The sequence below is a fragment of the Somniosus microcephalus genome, chromosome 1 (genome assembly GCF_052327205.1).
Source record: "Somniosus microcephalus isolate GS21.2 chromosome 1, FLI_Smic_1.0, whole genome shotgun sequence".
NCBI classification, from domain to species: Eukaryota; Metazoa; Chordata; class Chondrichthyes; order Squaliformes; family Somniosidae; genus Somniosus; species Somniosus microcephalus.
The window spans coordinates 254,399,535-254,427,251 of record NC_140987.1 but is presented as its reverse complement, the minus strand read 5'-3'; the positions used below and the strand labels follow the sequence as shown (position 1 = coordinate 254,427,251).

The following is a 27,717-nucleotide window of genomic DNA, read 5'->3' as shown; positions in this document are numbered from 1 at the left end:
ACTAGTTTTTTAAAGTTATTTACTTAGCTGGCTTTGGGTGGTAGAATTACAAGTAAACAACTTCACTGTCAACAAGGCATACTACTCTTTTTAAAGATGGCTGCAATCTGGTCCTTTTTCCATAAATCATAACATATAATCAAACGCCGATTTAAAAGCAACCATGGATTTTCCAGGTTAAATACCAATTGGAATTGAAATTTGAATTCTATGCCTGTAACACTGCAAAATGTCAGAGTTGACAGGAAGCAAGTCAGCCAAATACCCAGCATTATTGCTCGATAGATTACATATTTATGCTTATACTAAACTTAGCAAAAAAGCTAGCAAATTATGCTGGAAAGTGTACATCAGTAGGCACTTAATACAATTCACAATTAATATAGGCACAGAAAGAAACCATTTTAAACCCAAAGTGCAAAAACAAAATACATCCTTGCACACATTAACTGTATAGAAGAATCTCAAGCCCTTTGGTGATAAGCAAGACTCCACTGAAAAGGAGAGCTGCAACAGGGCAATTTATTTTGGAACAGTACAGATTGATTGCAATCTTTACAGCATGCCAGCACCTGTCACAAGAACAAGGGGTCCATCCATACATAATTCCGACAGGGTTTATCTTCTATAAGACATGTCTTCGAAAACAGTTCTTAAGATTTTCTGCCGGGTCACACATCACTGACATCTGCTACTGAAAGTACATCCACTTTGGTCTTGAACATTGTAGAGAACTCTTTTGTGAGCAGTCCATGTAAACAAACTCCATCATGAGAATAGATCCATTTCTTCCCAGTCCAATCGTATCGTTTAGGCCCACTGAGCAAAAATGTACAGAAAATGATCTAATGAGAATGCAGCCATATTTTTAATCCTTACAACATTACATCTTAACGGCAGGGTCTCATTTAAATGAAAGTTCCTGGACTCTTGCCTGACACCTGGACAGATTCACTGCCTGGCTGGTGGGCGGGAGTGGAAATTTGGCAGCAGGAGGCCTCAGCCGGGGACTTGTAGGGACGGTCCCCGCCAGTCAGGTCTGGAAACAATCGGAGGGGGCCCAGTGGCGATCGGCAGGGATGGGGCGGTCAGGGAGGTCCAAGGACTCCTTGTGCAAGGGCCTGAGGGGGAGCACACTCCAGCTCCCCCTGCCCCACAAGGAGTTTAAACAGAGGCAGATTTCTCAAACTTACCATGGCCTCTTCTGGCCGGTGGGCTTCTCCCGCCGTGGTTCTGTTGCTGGGCTGCAGACGGTGTGGGACTCCCCCGCTGTGAAGTTAAGATCATGTTGCAGCGCCAATGATGTCATCAAGCGCGACTTTTGAACGTTTAGGCCCCCGCCTGCCTCGTCGATGCCATGAGTCGGTGTCAATGTGGCAGGTTGGAGCCGGGAGATGGAATTTTCAAATTATAACCCCTCCCACCATTCTCACTGGGCAAGTGGGGAGGCGTTAAAATCCAGCCCATTATGATTATGGAGAAAGAAGATGCAAAATGTTCTTATTGGATCTGATATTAAAATTGCTGCCAACTGCTGCTGTATGAAGACTTCAGGAATGGGCAAGCTCCAGGACCCTGACGAGCAGAAAATGTTTTTTCTCTTCCTTTTTGTGCTGTTGTTGCACTTTTATACCAAGTTCTTATTTTGAGCCTGATTGGGTTGCATGCTTCCCAACATCGTACAGGAAATTGCCTGCTTCTTTCCCATAGCAATGGTGCAAAATGAAAGGCAGATTTGAAGAAAAATAAAGTAAAGACAGATTTAAAAACACACACTTACCTACACTGTTCCAGCTACAATAATAAGCTACATAATGGGGACACTTCCTGTCGATAAATCACACTTGCTGTGTCACACTCAACTGCCACACTTTGCTGATTGGCTTAAAGTAAACTAGCAACAAATCAGAACCCAGGAGATAGGCAGCTGATGGCTCCGGCCCACGTAGCCCACCGTGGGGTGGCATCTGGTGACCTTTTGGACAGGTGAGGTACAGCTCATAGATGGCCAATCAAGCCATGGCAACAGGCCCTTCACGCGTGCACAGGGCATTTTACTTTCTTGTCCAACAGCTATCATTGTAAGAAGACAGCAAGGTCAAAGAGCAAGAGGGGCGGAGCCAGTAAACAGATGTGAGAGGAAGCAGACAATCACTCTGGGAAAGCCAGCGCTTTTACCTTGAACTTGTTCATCCTGACATGCACACTTGAACCTCCATCCCACCCTCTCAACTCACAGCCTAGACCTCTCTCTCTCTTCCACCCGAACCAAGCCCACCCCTGACCGGGAGGCACTTCTTGTGGAGTCCCACCACCCGCAGCATGTGGAGCATGGCCCCAGTGCTCGGCTCCGTCCTGCTCACCCTGGGGCTCTAGCCGACAGCGGCACTAACTCCCGGGCACGCACACACACGATATTCTTGCCGAGGCAGTGTCACACCTGACGAGCTGCCTCTGCCCACCTGTTGTAGCTGACTGTTTGGGGTGAAGGGAGGCACTGTGTTGCAGTGTAAGATGGCCAGCGGAGCCAGGTAAAGGCAAGAACATTTTCAAAACAGTTTGCAGGTTTTTTCCCCCCAAATTTTCAGCAGTCTGAGCATGTGCATGGTGGAGATAATCAGGCTCGAACAGTAATTATGAGTTTCTTTTTTTCCAAATGACGTCCAAAACAAGATAAACCATGAACTTTGCAATCTCCATTTGTGGCCAGTTTGAATAGGAAAATTATTTTCAAGTACTTATTGCTACTTCACAGAGACAGAGTGAAAGGGGCTGGCTGTGAAAGAGGAGACTGCCATGTGGCGTGTAGCACATGGGAAGGAAATGTAAAAGTCCATCAATCTGCTTATCTGCCATACCATTATTTTTTAAGCGTGAATCGCCAGTGCACAAGTTCAATATGAAGCTTTGTTCTGTTTTCACAGTATACCTGATGGGTGATGATAGCCAGATCTGTCGGTTTGGAGTCTGTTTATTAATCACATACGTCCCCAAGCTTTCTCCCACCTTTACTGTCAACACACCGCTCTGAAAAAAATAAGTAAAAATATAGCTATCAGAAGAACATTTTACCAATACTAGTCAATCTCCTGTGGCTTTGTAGGGAGTCAAGACCAAGTGTAGGCATAAGGAGAAGTGGGGTTTGAGGACAGGGAATAATTAGATCAGAGCTTGCAGACTTAAATCAACCACAATTTTAAAGTCTAACATTCTTTCCTCATTTTTATTTCTATACATTGATATATTATTTATAGTTGAATAGCAAAAGCATACAGGATTCCCAGATCAGCAATTTAAATAATTTTGATTAAATTTCAGAATAGTGACCAATTTTATAATAGTGGGTATGTTGGCCAACAGTTAGAAGGCTGTAGAAACCCACTCAGAGATAGATCTTGGTGCCTCTGAGGCTTATCACACATGTGCTATTGCATCAGCACCCCAAAGACAGGGCTGTAATATAATGAGAGTACAAGATACACATGAATTCCTGACAGGTGAGCTGGCTGGTGCAAAACCCTCAGCTTCCATCAGTACTGGGCAGAGATTTGCAATACAGCATGGCCAGCCACCTCAAGCTCCAAGCTGAAAGCAGATTCCTGTGCTTTGGGATGCAAAGAAAGTCAGTGGTGCATCTCTCAAAACTCTGGTTTCACATGCAAATATCAATATTAATTAAGGCACAGTGCATGTTAACATTTTGTATGTTTTACTGGAGTGTACCAATTGTTTAAGTAAAATCATATAATATATTATGAAAATAAACTAAGTTCCTTTGCTATAATGACCTAAATTTAGCTGCAAGTACTTGACATTAAATTGAATATTTCATACCATAATCAGGAAAAGAATGGTTCCACATGACTTGCTCTGTATATTCTGTTGATTTTAATCGCCCCACCATTGGCGGCCGTGCCTTCAACCGCTGAGGCCCTAAACTCTGGAATTCCCTCCCTAAACCTCTCCGCCTCTTTCCTCCTTTAAGCCTACCTCTTTGACCAAGCTTTTGGTCACCTGTCCTAATATCTCATGTGGCTGTGTGCCAAATTCTTGTTTTATAACGCTCCTGTGAAGTGCCTTGGGACGTTTTACTATGTTAAAATTGCCAAATTGTTGTTGCTGATGTGGAGTATACAGCAGCACTCTGTTAATTCTACTTGTGCTTTCTTTCCAAGTCTGTTCCAAGTAATTTTTCTCTCTCTGAAAAGATGTTTAATCTTTCCTCGTAAAAAACCCAAGTTGTCACAAATAACATCCTTTGTTTTATTTCAATCTATTTTTGTTGCTGTTTACGATTTATTTTCTTTACACAATGTCTAGTTAACATTGGGAAATACTTTTATTTGCAGCTAAAGAAATTTTGCACAAAAAAGTGTTGCATCTGTTTTCACAAACTAAGATTCTGGTCTCTTTTGCATCCCCAATTTTAATCGCTCCACCATTGGCGGCTGTGCCCTGAGCTGCCTGGGCCCTGAGCTCTGGAATTCCTTCCCTAAACCTCTCGATCTCTCTCTCCTCCTTTAAGACGCTCCTTAAAACCTACCTCTTTGACCAAGCATTTGTACACCTGTCCTAATATCTCTGTAAGTGCCTCAGTGTCAAATCTTGTTTGGTAACATTCCTGTGAAGCACCTTGAGACGTTTTACTACGTTAAAGGTGCTATATAAATCTATGATGCTGTAGCTAAACTTAATAATAAGGCCTATTGTGTTAATTCGTAACGTTGTCCCTCTGTCTGTGTATCAGTATGATTAGAAGTGTTGAGCAGCCACTATATTAAGTAAAGTATTGACTGGGTACCATGGAGGTGAAGCATGTTGGAATATCTTTCATTCCACTCACTTCCAGGCCTCAGGTGTGATGGGCAGGCACCCGGGCTCCACTTGGCACCTTCCTACAAGCTATTGTCATGTGCTTCCTCGCACCTGGCTGTATTAATAGAAAATTGACAGCAGCCTGCCCCACCTTACATGACCACAGGGAAACCAAAAGAGAGTGGAAGTAGAAGGATTTCACGTGCCTCAAAAGAGGATCGAAATGAGACAATGAAATACAGACAAATAATTTTTACCGCAAACGTTACATCATAGTCTTTTGGAACAAAAGGCTTATCTGCGAGATCTTCAAAGAAGTCAGATAAAAGGTCCAGTGTTTCCTCTGCAAGTTTTTCATAGGTGGCATCATCCAGTAAACTGCGAAGAAGAAGAAGAATAGTTTAAGCTCACCAGCCTGTGGCAATGTTTTCTGTCATTTCTAAACACCTAAATAAACGTTCTTTTTTGTAAAGGGAATATGTTAAGTTGTATGAAAAATGAACGTTTCTCTCCTTTCTCTTTTGCAGACTTGTTAATACCACCATCTCACCCAAGGATGAAACAGATCACCATCATGATCTGCCATCAATGCTGTAACTCGATTGGGTGCATGAGGTCGGTTTCAAGGAGGCGGGATCACTTTCTGCAAACCAATGAAACACACTAAAGATAGACAAACAAGTTAGGAGGAACATGCAGAACTCAGATTTGTGTCTGCAGCAGGTGGCTCATACTTTAATGAGCACTAAGTCCCTCCATGGCCTCACCCCTCCCTATCTCTGTAACCTCCTCCAGCCCTACAACCATCCAAGATCTCTGCACTCCACCAATTTTGGCCTCTTGCGAATCCTGATTTTCATCGCTCCACCATTGGTGGTCGTGACTTCAGCTGCCTAGGCCCTAAGCTCTGGAATTCCCTCCCTAGCTCTCTCTCCTCCTTTAAGATGCTCCTTAAAACCTACCTCTTTGACCAAGCATTTGGTCACCTGTCCTATGTTGCTCAGTGTCAAATCTTGTTTGATAACGCTCCTGTGAAGTGCTTTGGGAAGTTTAACTATGTTAAAGGTGATATATAAATACAAGTTGTTGTTGTTGTAAGTGGCTCACACCCAGAGTCTGTATGGACTTAGACGTCTTTATTTTGTCACGTGCATTTCCTTTAAAGATTCCAAATGTTATACAGGAAGATACCTGCGCACTTACAAACGCATCTCACACCTTGCTGGTCATCTTCCAAAATTCTATAGACTCTGGAACAGTTCCCATGGATTGGAGGGTAGCTAATGTGACCCCACTATTCAAAAAAGGTGGTAGAGAGAAAACGGGGAATTATAGGCCGGTAAGCCTGACATCGGTAGTGGGGAAAATGCTAGAGTCCATTATAAAAGATGCAATAGCAGAGCACTTGGAAAACAATGACAGGATCGGACAAAGTCAACATGGATTTACAAAAGGTAAATCGTGCTTGACTAATCTACTAGAATTTTTTGAGGATGTAACTAGTAGAATAGATAAGGGAGAACCAGTGGATGTGGTGTATTTGGACTTTCAGAAGGCTTTCGATAAGGTCCCGCATAAGAGATTAACGTGTAAAGTTAAAGCACAAGGGATTGGGGGCAAGGTACTGACTTGGATAGAGAACTGGTTGGCAGACAGGAAGCAAAGAGTTGGAACATAAGAACAAGGAGCAGGAGTAGGCCATACGGCCCCTCGGGCCTGCTCCGCCATTCAATAGGATCATGGCTGATCCGAACCTAGACTCACATCCACTTCCCTGCCCGCTTCCCGTAACCCCTAATTCCCTTATCAGCTAGGAAACTGTCTATCTCCGTTTTAAATTTATTTAATGTCGCAGCTTCCACAGCTCTCTGAGGTAGCAAATTTCATAGATTTACTTCCCTCTGAGTGAAGAAGTTTCTCCTCATCTCAGTTTTGAAAGGGCAGCCCCTTATTCTAAGATTATGCCCCCTAGTTCTAGTCTCGCCCATCAGTGGAAACATCCTCACCGCATCCACCCGATCAAGCCCCCTCACAATCTTATATATTTCGATAAGATCGCCTCTCATTCTTCTGAATTCCAATGAGTAGAGGCCCAACCTACTCAACCTTTCCTCATAAGTCAACCCCCTCATCTCCGGAATCAACCGAGTGAACCTTCTCTGAACTGCCTCGAGAGCAAGTATGTCTTTTCTTAAATATGGAAACCAAAACTGTACGCAGTATTCCAGGTGTGGCCTCACCAGTACCCTGTATAACTGAAGCAAGACTTCCCTGTTTTTATACTCCATCCCCCTTGCAATAAAAGCCAAGATTCCATTGGCCTTCCTGATCACCTGCTGTACCTGCATACTAACCTTCTGTGTTTCATGCACCAGGACCCCCAGATCCCTTTGTACTGTAGCACTTTGCAGTTTCTCTCCATTTAGATAACAGCTTGCTCTTTGATTTTTTCTGCCAAAGTGCATAACTTCACACTTTCCAACATTATATTCCATCTGCCAAATTTCTGCCCACTCACTTAGCCTGTCTATGTCCTTTTGTAGGTTATTTATGTCCTCCTCACTCACTGCTTTCCCTCCCATCTTTGTATCGTCAGCAAACTTGGATACGTTGCACTTGGTCCCCTCCTCCAAATCGTTAATATAGATTGTAAAGAGTTGGGGTCCCAGCACTGACCCCTGCGGAACACCACTAGTTAGTGATTGCCAACCCGAGAATGAACCATTTATCCCAACTCTCTGTTTTCTGTGAGATAGCCAATCTTCCACCCATGCCAGTATATTACCCCCAATCCTGTGATTTTTTTTATCTTGTGCAGTATTCTTTAGTGTGGCACCTTGTCAAATGCCTTTTGGAAGTCCAAATACACCACATCCACTGGTTCCCCTTTATCCACCCTGTTTGTTACATCCTCAAAGAATTCGAGCAAATTTGTCAAACATGACTTCCCCTTCATAAAACCATGCTGACACTGTCCGATTAAATTATGCTTATCCAAATGTCCTGTTACTGCTTCCTTAATAATGGACTCCAACATTTTACCAACCACAGATGTTAGGCTAACTGGTCTATAGTTTCCAGCCTTTTGTCTACCTCCCTTTTTAAATAAGGGCGTTACATTAGCAGTTTTCCAATCTGCTGGGACCTTTCCTGAATCCAGGGAGCTTTGGAAAATTACCACCAATGCATCCGCAATCCCTACCGCTATTTCTCTCAAGACCCTAGGATGTAAGCCATCAGGTCCAGGGGATATATCCACCTCAAGTCCCATTATCTTACCGAGTACCATCTCCTTAGTGATTTTAATCGTGTTTGGCTCCTCCCCCCCATAGCCCCCTGTTTGTCCAGTGTTGGGATATTTTTAGTGTCCTTTACTGTAAAGACTGATACAAAATATTTGTTCAGCGTATTTGCCATCTCCATGTTCCCCACTACTAATTTCCCGGTCTCGTCCTCTAAGGGACCAACATTCACTTTAGCCACCCTTTTTCTTTTTATATAACTGTAGAAACTCATGCTATCTGTTTTTATATTTTTTGCTAGTTTACTTTCATAATCTATCTTCCCTTTCTTAATTAATCTTTTAGTTATTCTTTGCTGGCTTTTAAATGCTTCCAATCTTCTATCCTCCCACTAGATTTGGCTACTTTATATGCCCTTGTTTTCAGTCGGATACTATCCTTTATTACTTTACTTAGCCACGGATGGCTGTCTTTTCTTTTATGCCCCTTTTTCTTCAGTGGAATATATTTTTCTTGAAAGTTGTGAAATATCTCCTTGACTGTACACCACTGCTCCTGTACCGTCTTACACCGTAATCTATTTTCCCAGTCCACTTTAGTTAACTCTGCTCTCATACCTTCATAGTCTCCTTTATGTAAGCTTAGTACGCTGGTTTGAGATCCAACTCTCTCACCCTCCAACTGAATTTGGAATTCAACCATGTTATGGTCACTCATACCAAGGGGATCCTTTACTAGGACATTTTTAATTAATCCTGTCTCATTACACAGGACCAGATCTAAGATTGCCTGCCCCCTGGTTGGTTCAGTAACATACTGCTCAAGGAACCTGTCCCTAATGCACTCTATGAACTCTTCCTCAAGGCTGCCCTGCCCAATTTGATTTGTCCAGTCAATATGAAAGTTAAAATCTCCCATGATTATAGCTGTTCCCTTATTACAAGCCCCAATTATTTCCTGATCTATACTCTGACCAATAGAGTTGCAACTGTTAGGAGGCCTATAGACTACGCCCACTAGTGACTTTTTCCCCTTATTATTCCTTATCTCCACCCAAACTGTTTCACTATCCTGATCCTTTGACCCAATATCATTTCTCACTATTGCAGTGATTCCATCCTTTATTAACATAGCCACCCCACCTCCCTTTCCTTCCTGTCTGTCCTTCCTAATAGTCAAATACCCCTGGATGTTTAGTTCCCAGTCATGGTCACCTCGCAGCCATGTTTCTGTAATGGCCACCAGATCATACCCATGTGTAGTTATTTGTACCGTCAACTCGTCTATTTTGTTACGAATGCTGCGTGCATTCAGATAAAGAAATTTTAAAAATGTTTTGTGATAATTTATTCCTGCTTTTACCCCCTTTACTACTTTACCTCTATCTTTATATATTCTGTCCCTTCCTGACACGCTCTGGTTTTTAATTTCCCCACTGCTACTTTGCTCTATTGCCTTCTCTGCTGACATTTTTATTTTTCGCTCTCTTGAAACCTTCCCCCCACTAATTAGTTTAAAGCCCTCTCTACAGCCCTAGTTATTCGATTCGCCAGGATTCTAGTCCCAGCACTGGCCAAGTGAAGTCCGTCCCAACGGAACAGCTCTCTCCTGTCCCAGTACTGGTGCCAGTGTCCCAAGAAGCAAAACCCATTTCTCCCACACCAGTCTTTGAGCCACGCATTTAACTCTCTGATTTTATTTACCCTAGCCAAATTTGCTCGTGGCTCAGGTAGTAATCCAGAGATTATTACCCTTGTGGTTCTGCTTTTTAATTTGGCCCCTAGCTGCTCAAACTCCCTCAGCAGAACCTCCTTCCTTGTCCTATCTATGTCGTTGGTACCAACATGGACCACGACAACTGGATCCTCCCCCTCCCACTCCAAGTTTCTCTCCAGCCCAGAGGAGATGTCCTTAACCCTGTCACCAGGCAGGCAACACAACCTTTGGGACTCTCGCTCTCGGCTGCAAAGAACCCTATCTATCCCCCTTATGATACTATCCCCTACCACTACAACATTTCTTTTTACTCCCCCCACTTGAATGGCCCCCTGTTCCACAGTGCTGTGGCCAGGTTGCTCATCCTCCCTGCAGTCCCTGCTCCTGTCCTCACAGGGAGTAAGAGCCTCGAACCTGTTGGACAAGAGCAAGGGCTGCGGCTCCTCCAACACTACCTCCTGGATCCCCGTACCTGCCTCACTCATAGTTACACCCTCCTGTCCCTGACCACGGACTACATCTGAATTAGTTGATCTAATTGGTTTGACTACTTCCTGGAACACAGAGTCCAGGTAACTCTCTCCCTCCCTGATGTGTCTCAGTGTTTGAAGCTCGGACTCCAGCTCATCAACACGGAGCCGGAATTCCTCGAGCAGCCAACACTTACTGCAAATGTGATCACCGTGAGCATCAATGGAGTCCACCAGCTCCCCCATATTGCAGCAGAAACACATCACCTGCTCTCCCATTCTATGTAATTAATTACATTTATTAATATTATATTTTTAAATACCCTCTGCCCCGATTCTAGGTGATGAATATCACACCGTAGAAACTATAAACCACAGAGTTTAAGTTTAAAACGAGAGAAATACTCACCAACCAATCACTTACCTGCTTTCTGGTGACGTCACACTTCGATTACTTTTTACCTCTCTCCTTCCCTCCGAGTTCCGAGACTGGTAAACCTACCTGGTCTCTGGAGCCTTTTATAGCCCCGCTGCTGCCGCTGAAATTCCCGCCGACGCTCTGATGCCTTACCTGGTCTCTGGAGCCTTTTATAGCCCCGCTGCTGCCACTGAATTCCCGCCGACGCTCTGAGGCCTTACCTGGTCTCTGGAGCCTTTTATAGCCCCACTGCTGCCGCTGAAATTCCCGCCGACGCTCTGAGGCCTTACCTGGTCTCTGGAGCCTTTTATAGCCCCGCAGCTGCCGCTGAAATTCCCGCCGATGCTGTCTTAAACGGGTCTTTTTCCGAGTGGCAGGCAGTGACTAGTGGGGTACCACAGGGATCGGTGCTAGGACCCCAGCTATTCACAATATATATTAATGATCTAGATGAGGGAACTAGATGTAATATCTCCAAGTTTGCAGACGACACAAAGCTGGGTGGGAGTGTGTGCTGTGAGGAGGATGCAGAGAAACTGCAGTATGATTTGGACAGGTTGGGTGATTGGGCAGATGCATGACAATGTGGATAAATGCAAGGTTATCCACTTTGGTGGCAAAAACAGGAAGGCAGATTATTATCTGAATGGCAATAGATTGGGAGAAGGGGAAGTGCAACGAGACCTGGGTGTCCTTGTGCACCAGTCGCTGAAGGTAAGCATGCAGGTGCAGCAGGCGGTTAAGAAGGCAAATGGTATGTTGGCCTTCGTAGCAAGAGGATTCGAGTACAGGAACAAGGATGTCTTGCTGCAGTTGTACAGGGCCTTGGTGAGACCACACCTTGAGTATTGTGTGCAGTTTTGGTCGCCTTATCTGAGGAAGGATGATCTTGCCATGGAGGGAGTGCAGCGAAGATTCACCAGACTGATACCTGGGATGGCAGGAATGACGTACGAGGAGAGATTGGGTTGATTGGGTTTATACTCGCTGGAGTTTAGAAGAATGAGGGGGGGATCTCATTGAAACTTATAAAACTCTAACAGGACTGGACAGACTAGATGCAGGAAGGATGATCCCGAGGGCGGGGGAGTCCAGAACCAGGGGTCACAGTCTAAGGATAAGGGGTAAGCCATTTAGGACAGAGATGAGGAGGAATTACTTCACCCAGAGAGTGGTGAACCTGTGGAATTCTCTACCACAGGAGGCAGTTGAGGCCAATTCATTAAATATATTCAAGAAGGAGTTAGATATATTTCTTAAGGCTAAAGGGATCAAGGGATATGGGGCTAAGGCAGGGACAGGGTACTGAGTTTGGATGATCAGCCATGATCTCATTGAATGGCGGAGCAGGCTCGAGGGGCCGAATGGCCTACTCCTGCTCCTATCTTCTATGTTGCTATGTTTCTCTGCTGGTTACTTATTTTGTGCTTTAGAACTGTTGGTAGACTGGAAGCAGGCACTTTTCTTTATAAAAAACTCCCTTTGTGTGATGGCATGAATTTCTGCTCCAGGGGCTGCTGTTCACCACTAGCTTTCCTCAACTGGAAAGGTGTGAGCTGTGGCTCAGTGGGGAGCACTCTCGCCTCCGAGTCAGAAGGTTGTGAGTTCAAGTCCCACTCCAGAGACTTGGGCACAAAAATCTAGGCTGATGCTGTCGGACGTGCCGTCCTTCCGAGGAGATGTTAAGCCGAGATAACAACAGAAAATGCTGGAAACACTCAGCAGGGCAAGCAGCATCGAGGAGAGAGAAAGAGTTAACGTTTCTGACAAAGGGTCCTCGACCTGAAACGTTGACTCTTTCTTTCTCCTCGATGCTGCCTGACCTGCTGAGTGTTTCCAGCATTTTCTGTTGTTATTTCAGATTTCCAGCATCTGCAGTATTTTGCTATTGTATTAATGTTAAACCGAGGTCCCATCTGCCCTCTCAGGTGGCAGTGTGTACTATATCTTCGAAGAAGAGCAGGGGAGTTCTCCCTGGTGTCCTGGCCAATATTTATCCCTCAATCAACATCACCAAAAAAAGACAGAGTATATGGTCATTATCACACTGCATTGTGGGAGTTTGCTGTGCACAAATTAGCTGCCGCGTTTCCTGCATTACAACATAAGTTCAAAAGTAAATTACAGGACACTTTGGTTTATCCGGAGGTTGTATGTCCGGAAACCTCGATCTACTGGCAGAAATCAGGAGCCGTTTTGTTAGTTTTTTCTTCTTCTCGTGGCTTTTTTTCCCAACAGTCAGGCTCTGGAAAGTCTCTCTGAAGCTGTTGCTAAGCTACAGAGATGCTTCCAAGGTACGGGCTGACTGTTTAGAAGCTGTTGCTAAGCAACAGTGTTTGTTGTCAGATACGGAGATGAAAACCTCCGTATGCTTCAACATTAACGCTGGTATGTCCGGCAGTTTTGATAGATCGGCAACAGCTCGGTTCCGTCGGTGCCGGATATCACAAAGTTTCCTGTAGCTATAAAGCACTTTCTGACATCTGAAGCAATGGTAGTCCCACTCAGTTGGACAATGGAGAAGAGGCGTTGGAGGAAGATGGTCTGGTCGACATGTCAAAGACTGTAGAGGCGTCGAGGGGGATGAGGAGGGATAATGCACCATGGTCACAATCATCGAGGGCCTCATGTGTGACTTTGATTCGGGCCATTTTGGTGCTATGGTAGGGGTGGAAACCTGATTGGAGAGATTCAAACAGGGAATTGCAGGAAAGATGAGCATGGGCTTGAGGAGACAACACGTACAAGGTCTCCGAAGAGGAATGGGAGATTGGAAATGGGTGGTAGTTTGCAAGGAGAGGGGTCAAGGGTGTTTTTTTTGAGGAGCAGGTGATGACTGCAATTTTGATTCAGAGGTGGACAGTCCCTGAGGTGAAGGAACCATTTACAATGTAATCTAGCATGGGGGCTAGGATGAGAAGTCAGGTGTTCAGCAGCTTAGTGGGAATAGGATCAAGGGAGCAGGAGATGATCATGGACGAGATGTGAGAGAGACTAGAACTGTTAACTTCTTTGATGCATAAATTAACTGTAAGAACATATCACTGTCTGAAGCCAATCTAACCCTCTCTGTTTGACACTGATCAGAAATAGGTCAATGGATTGCAGATCACTACATTTATTGAGGCTGTACTATTGCTCTCATTTTACCTAATGTCTATAGTTCATTATTTAGACACAAAAGAAATGTTTGGGTTGCATTGCAAATAGGATAAGTAAACAACAACACGTTTAGCTTTATCGTTGAATGTCAATCAGGCACTGCACACATACTCTGCACACACGGACACGCGAGCAGACACACACGCACAAGAGGACACACACGCACAAGTCTTTTGTCACTTCAGGATACCTTGCATTTTCCATTCTTCTCAAAGTCGAGGAATAGATTCCCTTTCTTTGGAACTTCAAGCATCTTTCTGAATGTAAATGCTGAAAATTCTACAAAAGATAGAAACATGAACAAAGAGTGACTGGGATGAATAAAGATCATTTAACATCGTTGAAGTGAAATTCTTCCAATCGATAATTTTAGCAAAAAAAAGTCTGTGCAAGTATAAAATGGGATTTCATGCTAAAGTGATCCTCAAGAGGAAGTCCCTCCCTTCAGTACTAATTGGCCGTTATAATATTCAAGACAAAAAAGATTAATGTTAAATCCTCCAACCTCTATAAATTACAATAATTAATAGTAGAACTTTAGTGCTATCAAATTTCTAGTCTACTGAAGGGATCCAGGTGCAGTTTTACTGAAGTAGGCCCTATTGTACTGAAGTTATAAATATTGCGACAGATCGAATTTCTTGATTCTATGCACAGCAGTGAGAGCAATCCGAAAACAATGCAAAACATTTCAGTCTTTCACATACTTTCCTTGATGTGTTCACATGTCTCTACAGGTAAAAATACCCGTGAGGTACAGATGCAACATGGGGCAAAATGTGTCATGCTCACTCTTGTGCAAGAGCAGCATTTGATAGCTAAAAATATCTTTTGGGATATGCTACTGTTTTGCGATGGGAGTAGCTTTATACAGTGCTTTACTTATTTTGATTGCAGCGGTTCTATATAAGAAACATTGAAAGAGGAGATACAGTGGCTGTTGTGCAACTGCCTCTGGTGGAATATAATAACCTGGTCTGGTGGAATACAGAGTAAATAAGGATAAACTATTTCCAGTGGCAGGAGGGTGGGTAACCAGAGGACACAGACTTAAGGGAATTGGCAAAAGAACCAGAGGCGACATGAGGAAAAACAGAGAGTTGTTATGATCTGGAATGCGCTGCCTGAAAGGGCGGTGGAAGCAGATTCAATAGTAACTTTCAAAAGAGAATTGGATAAATACTTGAAGGGGAAACATCTGTAGGGCTCTGGGGAAAGAGCAGGGGAGTGGGACTAATTGGATAGCTTTTCAAAGAGCCAGCACAGGCACGATGGGCCGAATAGCCTCCTTCTGTGCTGTATGATTCGGATAATGATGATGACATCTTGATCTTTGATGGGCTTAGTCTGTGTGGCACTCTCTGGTGGAATATCATGGTATTTCCAAGAGTGAGGACCTTAAAAGTCAGATTTTCTCTGCCGATTTAAAAACTGGAGCTATTTTTTGGTGTTTTTATAATTAGCATCAGAATCAGGGCCAAAATCAGAGCACAAAGAACATGGGTAAATTCAGAGAAAATCACTACAAAATCAGTTTTTATTTTGAGCATCACTAAACCGTAAGGAGGCAATTCAAAGATTAATGAAGCAAACTCAAGTTAAACAACTTGTGTTTACATAGCCCCTTTAACATAGAATACAAACCTCCTTAGGCATAATCAGACAAAAATGGATGCCGAGCCAAAGAAGGAGATAGTAGGAAGGGGACCAAAAGTTTGGTTAAAGAGCTGGGTTTTAAGGAGGGTCATAAAATAGAATAGGGAGGTTGGAGAAATGGAGGGGCTTAAGAAGAGAAACCAGGAGTGTGGGACCTAGATGGTTGAAGGCACGGCTGCCAATGGTGGGGAATGCATAAAAGACCAGAATTGGCGGAGCGCAGAGATCTCGGAGAGTTGTACATCTGGAGGAGATTACAGAGATAGGGAGCGGCGAGGCCATGGGGGGATTTAAGCACAAGGATAGGAATTTTAAATTGGAGGCATTGTAAGAGCAGGAGCCAGTCAGCAGGGACAGAGTGACAGGTGAGTGGGACCTAGCAGCAGAGTTTTAGATGAGCTGAAGTTTACGGAAGGCGGAGGATGGGAGGCTGGCCAGGAGAGATTTAGAGCAGTTAAGTCTGAGTGTCGTTAGCATTGTTGTGGAAGCTGACCCCATGTCTGTAGATAATGTCACCATATGGCAGCACGTAGCTGAGGAACAGGGGAAGGGCCAAAATTCAACTGACAATTATCTAAAGGGTCTCAATAGCAGGTCTGAAAATAATGGCCCAGAAATTCGGGTCTCCACGGGTGAGTACACATGGGGTACTCACCCGTAGGCCCAATGGAAGTGTCGGTTTCCTGCAAGCACTGCGCATGCGCGGGAAACCGACACTTCCGTTCCCCTGAACGAAGGGGTTCAGAGGTCGAACGCGTGCGCGGGAGAGGCTGCGCGTGCACATCGAACTTCGCTCTTTTTTACAGGTTTTCCTGGGAATGTAAGCCTGCAGAATTTAGAAATGTAAAAAGCAGGCGTAAGGCCTGCTTTTTACAAGGTAAGTGGTGAATTAATTAAAATTAAAACAATTTTTCCACAGGTTTATTATTTTTAAATACTTTAAAGCAAGGTAAGTTTATTTTTAGCCCCATTAGAAAATAAAATTATTTTTTTCAAAAATTTAAATTATTGTTTAAAATAGTTATTTCATGTAATTTATAGTTTAGTTAAAAAATGTGATGTTTTTAAAAAAATTATTTGAAGATTTAGTGCTATTTTGGGGCCGTAGTATTTATAAGTCTTGACAGCACTTCCTGTCAGACTTATGAATGGAGCATTCCCTGCTCCGATTGGCTCCCGATGGCCCACGTGATCCCAGGGGACGCATCGAACTAACTGCGCCCCTGAGATACGCAAGCACTGCGCGCCGGCAGCTGGACCAGGCCCCGGATCAGAATTCCACGGGGCCCCACAGCTCAACGGCCAGCGCGCAAGGTAAGTGCAGATCGGGGGCTTGCGCGGGAAGCCCCCGACCCGAATTTCTGGGCCAATGTAAGTTTCCACAATCGCAACAACAACTTGCATTTATATAGTGCCTTTAATGTAGTAAACCGTCCCAAGGCACTTCACAGGAATGTTATTGGACAAAATTTAACTGAGCCACATAAGGAGATATTAGGACAGATGCCCAAAAGCTTGGTCAAAGAGGTAGGTTTTACAGAGCATCATAAAGGAGGAGCGAGAGGTGGAGAGGTTTAGGGAGAGAATTCCAGAGCTTAGGGCTTCAAGTTCAAAGTTCAAAAAAGCACTTTCATAGATTCTTAGAAATGTACAACACAGAAGGAGGCCAGTCGGCCCATCATGTCCGCACCAGCCGACAAAGAGCTATCCACCCTAATCCCACTTTCCAGCACTTGGTCCGTAGCCTTGTAGGTTACGGCACTTCAAGTGCATATCCAAGCACTTTTTAAATGTGATGAGGGTTTCTGCCTCTACCACCCTTTCAGGCAGTGAGTTCCAGACTCCCACCACCCTCTGGGTGAAAAAAGTTCTCCTCAAATCCCCTCTAAACCTCCGACCAATTACTTTAAATCTATGCCCCCTGGTTATTGACCTCTCTACTAAGGGAAATAGGTCCTTCCTGTCCACTCTAACTAGGCCCCTCATAATTTTATACACCTCAATTAGGTCTCCCCTCAGCCTCCTCTGTTCCAAAGAAAACAACCCCAGCCTATCTAATCTTTCCTCATAGCTAAAATTCCCCAGCTCAGGCAACATCCTCATAAATCTCCTCTGCACCCTCTCTAGTGCAATCACATCCTTCCTGTAATGTGGTGACCAGAACTGCACGCAGTATTCTAGCTGTGGCCTAACTAGTGTTTTATACAGTTCAAGCATAACCTCCCTGCTCTTATATTCTATGCCTCGGCTAATAAAGGCAAGTATCCCGTATGCCTTCTTAACCACCTACCTGTCTTGCTACCTTCAGGGATCTGTGGACATGCACTCCAAGGTCCCTCTGATCTTCTGCACTTCTCAGAATCCTACCATTTATAGTGTATTCCCTTGCCCTGTTCGCCCTCCCCAAATGCATTACCTCACACTTCTCCAGATTGAATTCCATTTGCCACTGTTCTGCCCACCTGACCAGTCCATTGATATCTTCCTGCAGTTTTCTTCTTCATTATCAACCATCGGCCAATTTTTGTATCATCTGCAAACTTCTCAATCATACTTCCTACATTCAAGTCCAAATCATTGATATATACTACAAAAAGCAAAGGACCCCGTACTGAGCCTTGCAGAACCCCACTGGAAACAGCCTTCCAGTCACAAAAACATCCTTTGACCATTAGCTGGAGAGCGCCAAACCTCGGGAGATTTCAAAGGTGAGCGAGAGCGGCAGGAGAGCGCCAAACCTCGGGAGATTTCAAAGGTGAGCGAGAGCGGCAGGAGAGCGCCAAACTTCGGGAGATTTCAAAGGTGAGCGAGAGCAGCTGGTGAGCGCCAAACCTCAGGAGATTTCAACGGTGAGCGAGAGCGGCAGGAGAGTGCCAAACCTCAGGAGATTTCAACGGTGAGTGAGAGCGGCAGGAGAGTGCCAAACCTCGGGAGATTGCAAAGCTGAGCGAGAGCAGCTGGAGAGCGCCAAACCTCGGGAGATTTCAACGGTGAGTGAGAGCGGCAGGAGAGCGCCAAACATCGGGAGATTTCAAAGGTGAGCGAGAGCGGCAGGAGAGTGCCAAACTTCGGGAGATTTCAAAGGTGAGCGAGAGCGGCAGGAGAGTGCCAAACCTCGGGAGATTTCAACGGTGAGCGAGAGCGGCAGGAGAGCGCCAAACCTCGGGAGATTTCAACGGTGAGTGAGAGCGGCAGGAGAGTGCCAAACCTCGGGAGATTGCAAAGCTGAGCGAGAGCAGCTGGAGAGCGCCAAACCTCGGGAGATTTCAACGGTGAGTGAGAGCGGCAGGAGAGCGCCAAACATCGGGAGATTGCAAAGCTGAGCGAGAGCAGCTGGAGAGCGCCAAACCTCGGGAGATTGCAAAGCTGAGCGAGAGCAGCCGGAGAGTGCCAAACCTCGGGAGATTTCAACAGTGAGTGAGAGCAGCAGGAGAGCGCCAAACCTCGGGAGATTTCAAAGGTGAGCGAGAGCGGCAGGAGAGTGCCAAACCTCGGGAGATTTCAAAGGTGAGTGAGAGCGGCAGGAAAGCGCCAAACCTCGGGAGATTTCAAAGGTGAGCGAGAGCGGCAGGAGAGTGCCAAACCTCGGGAGATTTCAAAGGTGAGCCGGGGCTACAATGGACCGGTGAGTGTAAAGAAGTAAAAAGTAATTGAAGTGAGACAGCGCCAGAAAGCAGGTATGTGATTGGTTGGTGAGTATTTCTCTCTTTCTCACTTTTTTCCAAACTTAATTTTTGTGGTTTATAGTTTCTAAGGTCTCTGTTGTGTAGCGGGATTGCTAGTAAACAAGGGCCCTTGAGTATATCATTTAATTGTAGTGTAATTATTGATTTGATTTAATTTAATTTGAATTAATTAAAGGGTAAGTCATGGCAGGACAGCTCGGCCACGTGGCATGCTCCTCCTGCACTATGTGGGAAATCAGGGACACTTCCTGTGTCCCTGACGACCATGTGTGCGGGAAGTGTATCCAGCTGCAGCTACTGACAGGCCGCATTGCGGCGCTGGAGCTGTGAATGGATACATACTGGAGCATTCACGATGCTGAGGACGTCGTGGATAGCATTTTTAGGGAGTTGGTCACACCGCAGGTAAAGGCTGCACAGGCAGGAAGGGAATGGGTGACCACCAGGCAGAGTAGTAGGCGCAGGCAGGTAGTGCAGGGGTCCCTTGTGGCCATCCCCCTCTCAAACAGATATACTGCTTTGGATATTGTTGGGGGAGATGGCTTATCGGGGGAGGGCAGCAGTAGCCAACTTCCTAGCACCATGGATGGTTCTGCTGCACAGGATGGGAGGAAAAAGAGCGGGAGAGCTATAGTGATAGGGGATTCTATTGTAAGGGGAATAGATAGGCGTTTCTGCGGCTGCAAACGAGACTCCAGGATGGTATATTGCCTCCCTGGTGCAAGGGTCAAGGATGTCTCGGAGCGGCTACAGGGCATGCTGAAGGGGGAGGGTGAACAGCCAGTTATCGTGGTGCATATAGGTACCAACGATATAGGTAAAAAACAGAATAAGGTCCTAAAAGCTGAATATAGGGGCCTAGAAATTCAGTGGGCTGCGCCACCAGTTAGCGCCTAAAGAGGGCACTCAGTGGCTTTAGCGCCATTGGCCGCACCTCCCGCGATATTTAGCTGGGGCGCTAATGGCGGCGTTAACCTGTTGTGCTGCGCCGCCTCCGATGACGTCATCAGTGTGCGCAGCGCCCCGCTACTGCCCCGATCTCGATATTTGGCAGCGACCGCCTCTGTAGCACCGTTCGCAAATGGTGCCCGGTTCACGGGGCCTTCCTGTGGCGGTAGTGGCGCAAATTAAGGTGGAGGTGCGTGGCGGCCGTTTTTTCCGGCGGCCGCATGCCAGCACCTCCGTCCCCGGCCTCCTGATCGCCCCCTGCGGCATTGCCGGCTGTTTTCTGAGAGCCTGGCACTTCTCCTCGGTGCCGCACTCTTTTGCCGGCACTCGCGATCTCTGATCGCGCTGGTGCAGGCCCCTCCCCCTTAAGAATGGGAGGAAGGCCTGCAGTACCACAGCGTGTGGCGCTGCGGCACGTTGCGCTGCGATATTCAGTTTCAGCGCCCTAAGAGGGACGCGGAGCGCCTTGAGCCTCGCCCCGTGTCCCTCTTGGGGCGCTCAAGCTGAATTTCCGGCGGTCGCTACTGCTCCAAACGCTGCACTAAATCCGGCGCCCAGACGAGCTTGGCGCCCCGTTTGCGGCTCCAACCAATTTCTCCCCCAGGGAGTTAGGAGGTAAATTAAAAAATAGGACCTCAAAGGTAGTAATCTCAGGATTGCTACCAGTGCCACGTGCTAGTCAGAGTAGAAATAGAAGGATATTTCACATGAATACGTGGCTAGAGGAATGGTGCAAGGGGGAGGGATTCAAATTCCTAGGACATTGGAACCAGTTCTGGGGGAGGTGGGAGCAGTACAAACTGGACGGTTTGCACCTGGGCAGGACCGGGACCGATGTCCTAGGGAGTGTTTGCTAGTGCTGTTGGGGAGGGTTTAAACGAAAATGGCAGGGGGTTGGGAACCTGTGCAGGGAGACAAAGGAAAGGGAAGCAAGGATAGAAGCAAAAGACAGGAAGGAGAAAAGCAAAGGTGGAAGGCAGAGAAATCAAGGGTGTAAATCAAACATGGCCGCAGTAAATAATAATTCTAAAAGGACTAAGAGTGTTAAAAAAACAAGCCTGAAGGCTTTGTGTCTTAATGCGAGGAGCATTCGTAATAAGGTGGATGAATTAGCTGCGCAAATAGATGTAAACGGATATGATATCATTGGGATTACGGAGACATGGCTCCAGGGTGACCAAGGCTGGGAATTCAACATCCAGGGGTAGTCAATATTCAGGAAGGACAGGCAAAAAGGAAAAGGAGGTGAGGTAGCATTGCTGGTTAAAGAGATTAACACAATAGTAAGGAAGGATATTAGCTCTGATGATGTGGAATCTGTATGGGTAGAGCTGAGAAATACCAAGGGGCAGAAAACGTTAGTGGGAGTTCTATACAGACCCCCCAAACAGTAATGCTGAGGTTAGGGATGGCATTAAATGGGATATTAGAGACGCGTGCAATAAGGGCACAGCAATTATCATGGGTGACTTTAATCTACATATAGATTGGGCTAACCAAATTAGTAACAATACTGTGGAGGAGGAATTCCTAGAGTGTATACGGGATGGTTTCCTGGACCAATATGTTGAGGAACCAACTAGAAATCAGGCCATCTTAGACTGGGTATTATGTAATGAGAAAGGATTCATTAGCAATCTTGTTGTGCGAGGCCCCTTTGGGAGGAGCGATAATATGATAGAATTCTTCATTAAGATGGAGAGTGAAGTAGTTGACTCAGAGGCGAGGGTCCTGAATTTAAATAAAGGAAGCTACGATGGTATGAGGCGCGAGTTGGCTAGGATGGATTGGGAAATGTTACTTAAAGGGTTGACGGTGGATAAGCAATGGCAAACATTTAAAGATCGCATGGATGAACTACAGAATTTGTTCATCCCTGTTTGGCATAAAAATAAAAATAAAAAGGTGACTCAACCGTGGCTAACAACGGAAATCAGGGAAAGGATAAGATCCAAGGAGAGGACATATAAATTGGCCAGAAAAAGCAGTAAACCTGAGGATTGGGAGCAGTTTAGGATTCAGCAAAGGAGGACAAAGGGATTAATTAAGAAAGGGAAAATAGAATGAGAGTAAGCTTGCAGGGAACATAAAAACTGACTGTCAAAGCTTCTATAGATATGCGAAGAGAAAAAGATTGGTGAAGTCAAGCGTAGGTCCCTTGCAGTCAGAATCAGGGGAATTTATAATGGGGAACAAAGAAATGGCAGACCAATGAAATACATACTTTGGTTCTGTCTTCACAAAGGAGGACACAAATAACCTCCCAGAGATGTCGGGGAACATAGGGTCTAATGAGAAGGAGGAACTGAATGAAATCAGCGTTTGTAGGGAAATGGTGTTAGGGAAACTGATGAGATTGAAGGCTGATAAATCCCCAGGGCCTGATAATCTACATCCTAGGGTACTTAAGGAAGTGGCCCTAGAAATAGTAGATGCATTGCTGGTCATCTTCCAAAATTCTATAGACTCGGGCACAGTACCATGGATTGGAGGGTAGCTAATGTAACCCCACTATTAAAAAAGGTGGTAGAGAGAAAACGGGGAATTATAGACCGGTATGCCTGACATCGGCAGTGGGGAAAATGCTAGAGTCCATTATAAAAGATGAAATAGCAGAGCACTTGGAAAACAGTGACAGGATCGGACAAAGTCAACATGGATTTACAAAAGGTAAATCGTGCTTGACTAATCTACTAGAATGTTTTGAGGATGTAACTGGTAGAATAGATAAGGGAGAACCAGTGGATGTGGTGTATTTGGACTTTCAGAAGGCTTTCGATAAGGTCCCACATAAGAGATTAGCGTGCAAAGTTAAAGCACATGGGATTGGGGGTAAGGTACTGACTTGGATAGAGAACTGGTTGGCAGACAGGAAGCAAAGAATTGGAATAAACGGGTCTTTTTCCGAGTGGCAGGCAGTGACTAGTGGGGTACCGCAGGGATCGGTGCTAGGACCCCAGCTATTCACAATATATATTAATGATCTAGACGAGGGAACTAAATGTAGTATCTCCAAGTTTGCAGACGACACAAAGCTGGGTGGGCGTGTGTGCTGTGAGGAGGATGCAGAGAAACTCCAGTATGATTTGGACAGGTTGGGTGATTGGGCAGATGCAGTATAATGTGGATAAATGCGAGGTTATCCACTTTGGTGGCAAAAGCAGGAAGGCAGATTATCTGAACGGCAATAGATTGGGAGAAGGGGAAGTGCAACGAGACCTGGGTGTCCTTGTGCACCAGTCGCTGAAGGTAAGCATGCAGGTGCAGCAGGCGGTTAAGAAGGCAAATGGTATGTTGGCATTCATAGCGAGAGGATTCAAGTACAGGAACAAGGATGTCTTGCTGCAGTTGTACAGGGCCTTGGTGAGACCACACCTTGAGTATTGTATGCAGTTTTAGTCGCCTTATCTGAGGAAGGATGGTCTTGCCATGGAGTGAGTGCAGCGAAGATTCACCAGACTGATACCTGGGATGGCAGGTATGACGTATGAGGAGAGATTGGGTCGATTGGGCTTATATTCGCTGGAGTTTAGAAGAATGAGAGGGGATCTCATTGAAACTTATAAAATTCTAACAGGACTAGAGAGACTAGATGCAGAAAGGATGTTCCCGATGGCAGGGGAGTCCAGAAGCAGGGGTCACAGTCTAAGGATTATGGGTAAGCCATTTAGGACAGAGATGAGGAGGAATTTCTTCACCCAGAGAGTGGTGAACCTGTGGAATTCTCTACCACAGAGGGCAGTGGAGGCCAATTCATTAAATATATTCAAGAAGGAGTTAGATATGTTTCTTAAAGCTAAAGGGATCAAGTGATATGGGGAGAAAGCAGGGACAGGGTACTGAATTTGGATGATCAGCCATGATCTCATTAAATGGTAGAGCAGGCTCGAGGGGCTGAATGGCCTACTCCTGCTCCTATCTTCTATGTTTCTATGTTTCCCCTTTGTTTCCTGCCTCTGAGTCAATTTTGGATCCAACTTGCCACTTTGCCTTGGATCCCATGAGCTTTTACTTTCGTGACCAGTCTGCCATGTGGGACCTTATCAAAAACCTTGCTAAAATCCATATAGACTACATCAAACGCACTACCCTTATCGACCCTCCTTGTTACCTCCTCAAAAAATTAGTTAAGACACGACCTTCCCTTCACAAATCCTTGCTGGCTGTCCCTGATTAATTTGTGTCTTTCTAAATGAAGATTTATCCTGTCCCTCAGAATTTTTTCCAATAATTTTGCCACCACCAAGGTTAGGCTGACTGGCCCGTAATTACTCGGTCTATCCCTTTCTCCCTTTTTAAACAATGGTACCAAGTTAGCAGTCTTCCAGTCCGCTGGCACCATACCTGTAGACAGAGAGGATTGGAAAATTAATCTCTAGTCTGTAAAGCGCTTTGGGACGTGAAATGTTGATGTTACATACAATTCTTTGTTTCTTTCATAAACACAGGCATAGACTATTTGCACCAAATGGCCTGTAAATCCCAACTTTTTTTTAAAGTATCATACAGCACAGAAGGAGGCCATTTGGCCCATCGGACCTGTGCTGGGATCTTCCTTTGCTTTTACCAAGCATTCTATTCATTTCAATGGGCTTGTAATGTGTGTTTACACTTAAACCCCACCCACTCCCAGAACAATTCTCACCATGACAGCATCACCAGTATTTTGACTCTCACTTCAGGTTCCCAACTCTGGTTGGACATATTCCTGGAAGTTTCATGACTTGACCTCTCACCTCCAAGTGCCCCACCCCCATGCGTTCGCCATTGGTCGGCCGACACATCCAACCACGCGGTGGCAGACTCTTCAGTACACAATTGGGTTTTTTAAATTTGTTTTTATGGGATGTGGGCGTCGCTGGTAAGGCCAGCATTTATTGCCCATCCCTAGTTGCCCTTGAGAAGGTGGTGGTGAGCCGCCTTCTTGAACCGCTGCAGTCCGTGTGGTGAAGGTACTCCCACAGTGCTGTTAGGGAGGGAGTTCCAGGATTTTGACCCAGCGATGATGAAGGATCGGTGATATACTTCTAAGTCAGGATGGTGTGTGACTTGGAGGGGAACTTGGAGGTGGTGGTGTTCCCATGCACCCACTGCACTTGTCCTTTCTAGGTGGAAGAGGTCGCGGGTTTGGGAGGTGCTGCCGAAGAAGCCTTGGCGAGTTGCTGCAGTGCATCTTGTAGATGGTACACACTGCAGCCACGGTACGCCGGGTGGAGGGAGTGAATGTTTAAGGTGGTGGATGGGGTACCAATCAAGCGGGCTGCTTTGTTCTCTATGGTGTCGAGCTTCTTGAGTGTTGTTGGAGCTACACTCATCCAGGCAAGTGGAGAGTATTCCATCACACTCCTTACTTGTGCCTTGTAGATGGCGGAAAGGCTTTGGGGAGTCAGGAGGTGAGATACTCGCTGCAGAATACCCAGCCTCTGACCTGCTCTTATTGCCACAGTATTTATGTGGCTGGTCCAGTTAAGTTTCTGGTCAATGCTGACCCCCCAGGATGTTGATGGTGGGGGACACAGCAATGGTAATGCCATTGAATGTCAAGAGGCGGTGGTTAGACGCTCGCTTGTTGGAGATTATCATGGCCAGGTCTCATTGCATGCGAGCATGGACTGCTTCATTATCTGAGGAGTTGTGAATGGCGCTAAACACTGTGCAGTCATCAGCGAACCTCCCAATTTCTGACCTTATGTTGGAGGGAAGGTCTTTGATGAAGCAGCTGAAGATGGTTGGGCCAAGGACACTGCCCTGAGGAACTCCTGCAATGATGACCTGGGGCAAGTGTGATTCTTGACTGTCAATCAAACAGCCTCCCTTTACCCACCCCATCTCCAATATATTTAGAATAGAGGCGATCAACAAATGTGTTTCAAGAAAATGAAATTAAAAACACACTTTTTAATGCCCCTATTATTTTTTCCCCGGGTGTTTCTCGCAGCAGAGTCCTACGGATTAATCTTCCAATCCTGGAGGGTTGGCAAGTGCCAGCTCCTACCGCCAATCCCTGCCTTGGGCACCCGAGGGGGTGGGACTAGAAATTGACGATGTCTCCGCCAACCATTCAGGAGGCGAGCTGATCACGTGTCACCGGCAGCAGTGCGCGCGGGGGGGCGGGACTAGAATTGATGGGCGTGTGGGCCAACCACTCAGGAGGCACGCTCCCTCCGGATCAGGTGACGTCGGGTAAAGGGAAAACCAATAGTAATGCAGCGCGGGGGGAAGGGGATCGGGACGTCCCTGCTCATGACAGGCTCGGTTGAGCGCGAGCGCGGGATCCCATCTGGCGCGAGGAGGGGCGCGAGATGGAATTTAAATAAATAACGGTCAGTGACATATGACAGCAATCGGCTTTTCTCATACACACAGAAGATAGTAAAACATCAGTGGATACAATCGTGACTGGCAAATTACTCACCGTTGATAAAGTGCTGAGTGAGAGGATGGGTGCCTGTTTGATTTCCCTGACGGCCCTTGTTCTTGGGTGCTTTGTAAATCGGCAGAAATAGAGCCGGCTCCGGTTCAGAAAGCCCGCCATAGTCCCCGGCAGACGAGCGATCACATCTCACAGCACCTGTGCGAGGCTTGATCGACTGGACTGCGCACGGTAAAAGGGGCGGGGCTTCCGCACGCACTGTACCAGTGTACGCGCTGCTTCATCACTAGGCACCGCCTTTTTACAAGCAAAAACAACTTGTATTTATATAGCGCCTTTAAGGTCGGAAAACGCTCCAAGGCGCTGCACAGGAGTGTTATAAAACAAAAAAATTGACACCGAGCCACAAACGGAGAAATTAGAGCAGATGACCAAAAGCTTGGTCAAAGAGTGCCTTAAAGGTGGAGAAGTTTAGGGAGGGAATTCCAGAGCTTAGAGCCTAGGCACCTGAAGGCATAGCCACTAATGGTGGAGCGATTAAAATTGGGGATGTGCAAGAGGCCAGAAGTTCAGAGATCTTGGTGTGGTGTGGGGGGCTTGTGGGACTGGAGGAGATTACAGAGATAGGGAGGGGTGAGGTCATGGAGGGATTTGAAAACAAGGATGAGAATTTTGAAATCGAGGTGTTGCTTAACCGGGAGCCTGTGTAGGTCAGCGAGCAAAGGGGTGATGGGTGAACAGCACTTGGTGTGAGTTAGGACATGGGCAGCCGAGTTTTGAATGAGCTCAAGTTTGTGTAGGATAGAACATGGGAGGCCGGCCAGGAGTGCGTTGGAATAGTCAAGTCTAGAGGTAACAAAGGCATGGAATGAGGGTTTCAGCAGCGGATGAGCTGAGGCAAGGGCGGAGACGGGCAATGTTATGGAGATGAAAATAGGCGATCTTAGTTATGCCACGGATATGTGGTTGGAAGCTCATTTCAGGGTCAAACAAGGTTGCGAACAGTGTGGTTCAGCCTCAGACAGATGTTGGGGAGAGGGATGGAGTCACTGGCTAGGGAACGGAGTTTGTGGCGGGGACCGAAAACAATGGGTTCGGTCTTCCCTATATTTAATTGGAGAAAATTTCTGTTCATCCAGAACTGGATGTCAGACAAGCAGTCTTAAAGTTTAGAGACCGTGGAGGGGTCGAGAGACGTGGTGGCGCTGTAGAGCTGGGTGTCGTCAGAGTA

At 46.0% G+C, this 27,717-nt stretch overlaps 1 protein-coding gene across 2 annotated transcripts; it reads right to left on the bottom strand.

Moving 5' to 3' along the window:
- Positions 1–445: 445 nt before the first annotated feature.
- fxn (frataxin) lies at positions 446–26,737 on the bottom strand. 2 transcript variants are annotated; one of them, XM_085992187.1, is made up of 5 exons: positions 26,529–26,737; positions 14,014–14,102; positions 5,085–5,193; positions 2,930–3,027; positions 446–819 (listed from the first exon to the last, which is right to left on the bottom strand). In XM_085992187.1, exons 1-5 carry the CDS (start codon positions 26,646–26,648, stop codon positions 672–674), a joined length of 564 nt encoding a protein of 187 aa, XP_085848313.1. In that variant the 5' UTR covers positions 26,649–26,737; the 3' UTR covers positions 446–671. The 2 variants fall into 2 exon arrangements, with proteins under 2 accessions (XP_085848313.1, XP_085848302.1); XM_085992176.1 differs by having other exon boundaries at positions 5,073–5,193; positions 26,529–26,730.
- Between the last annotated feature and the right edge of the window lie 980 nt (positions 26,738–27,717).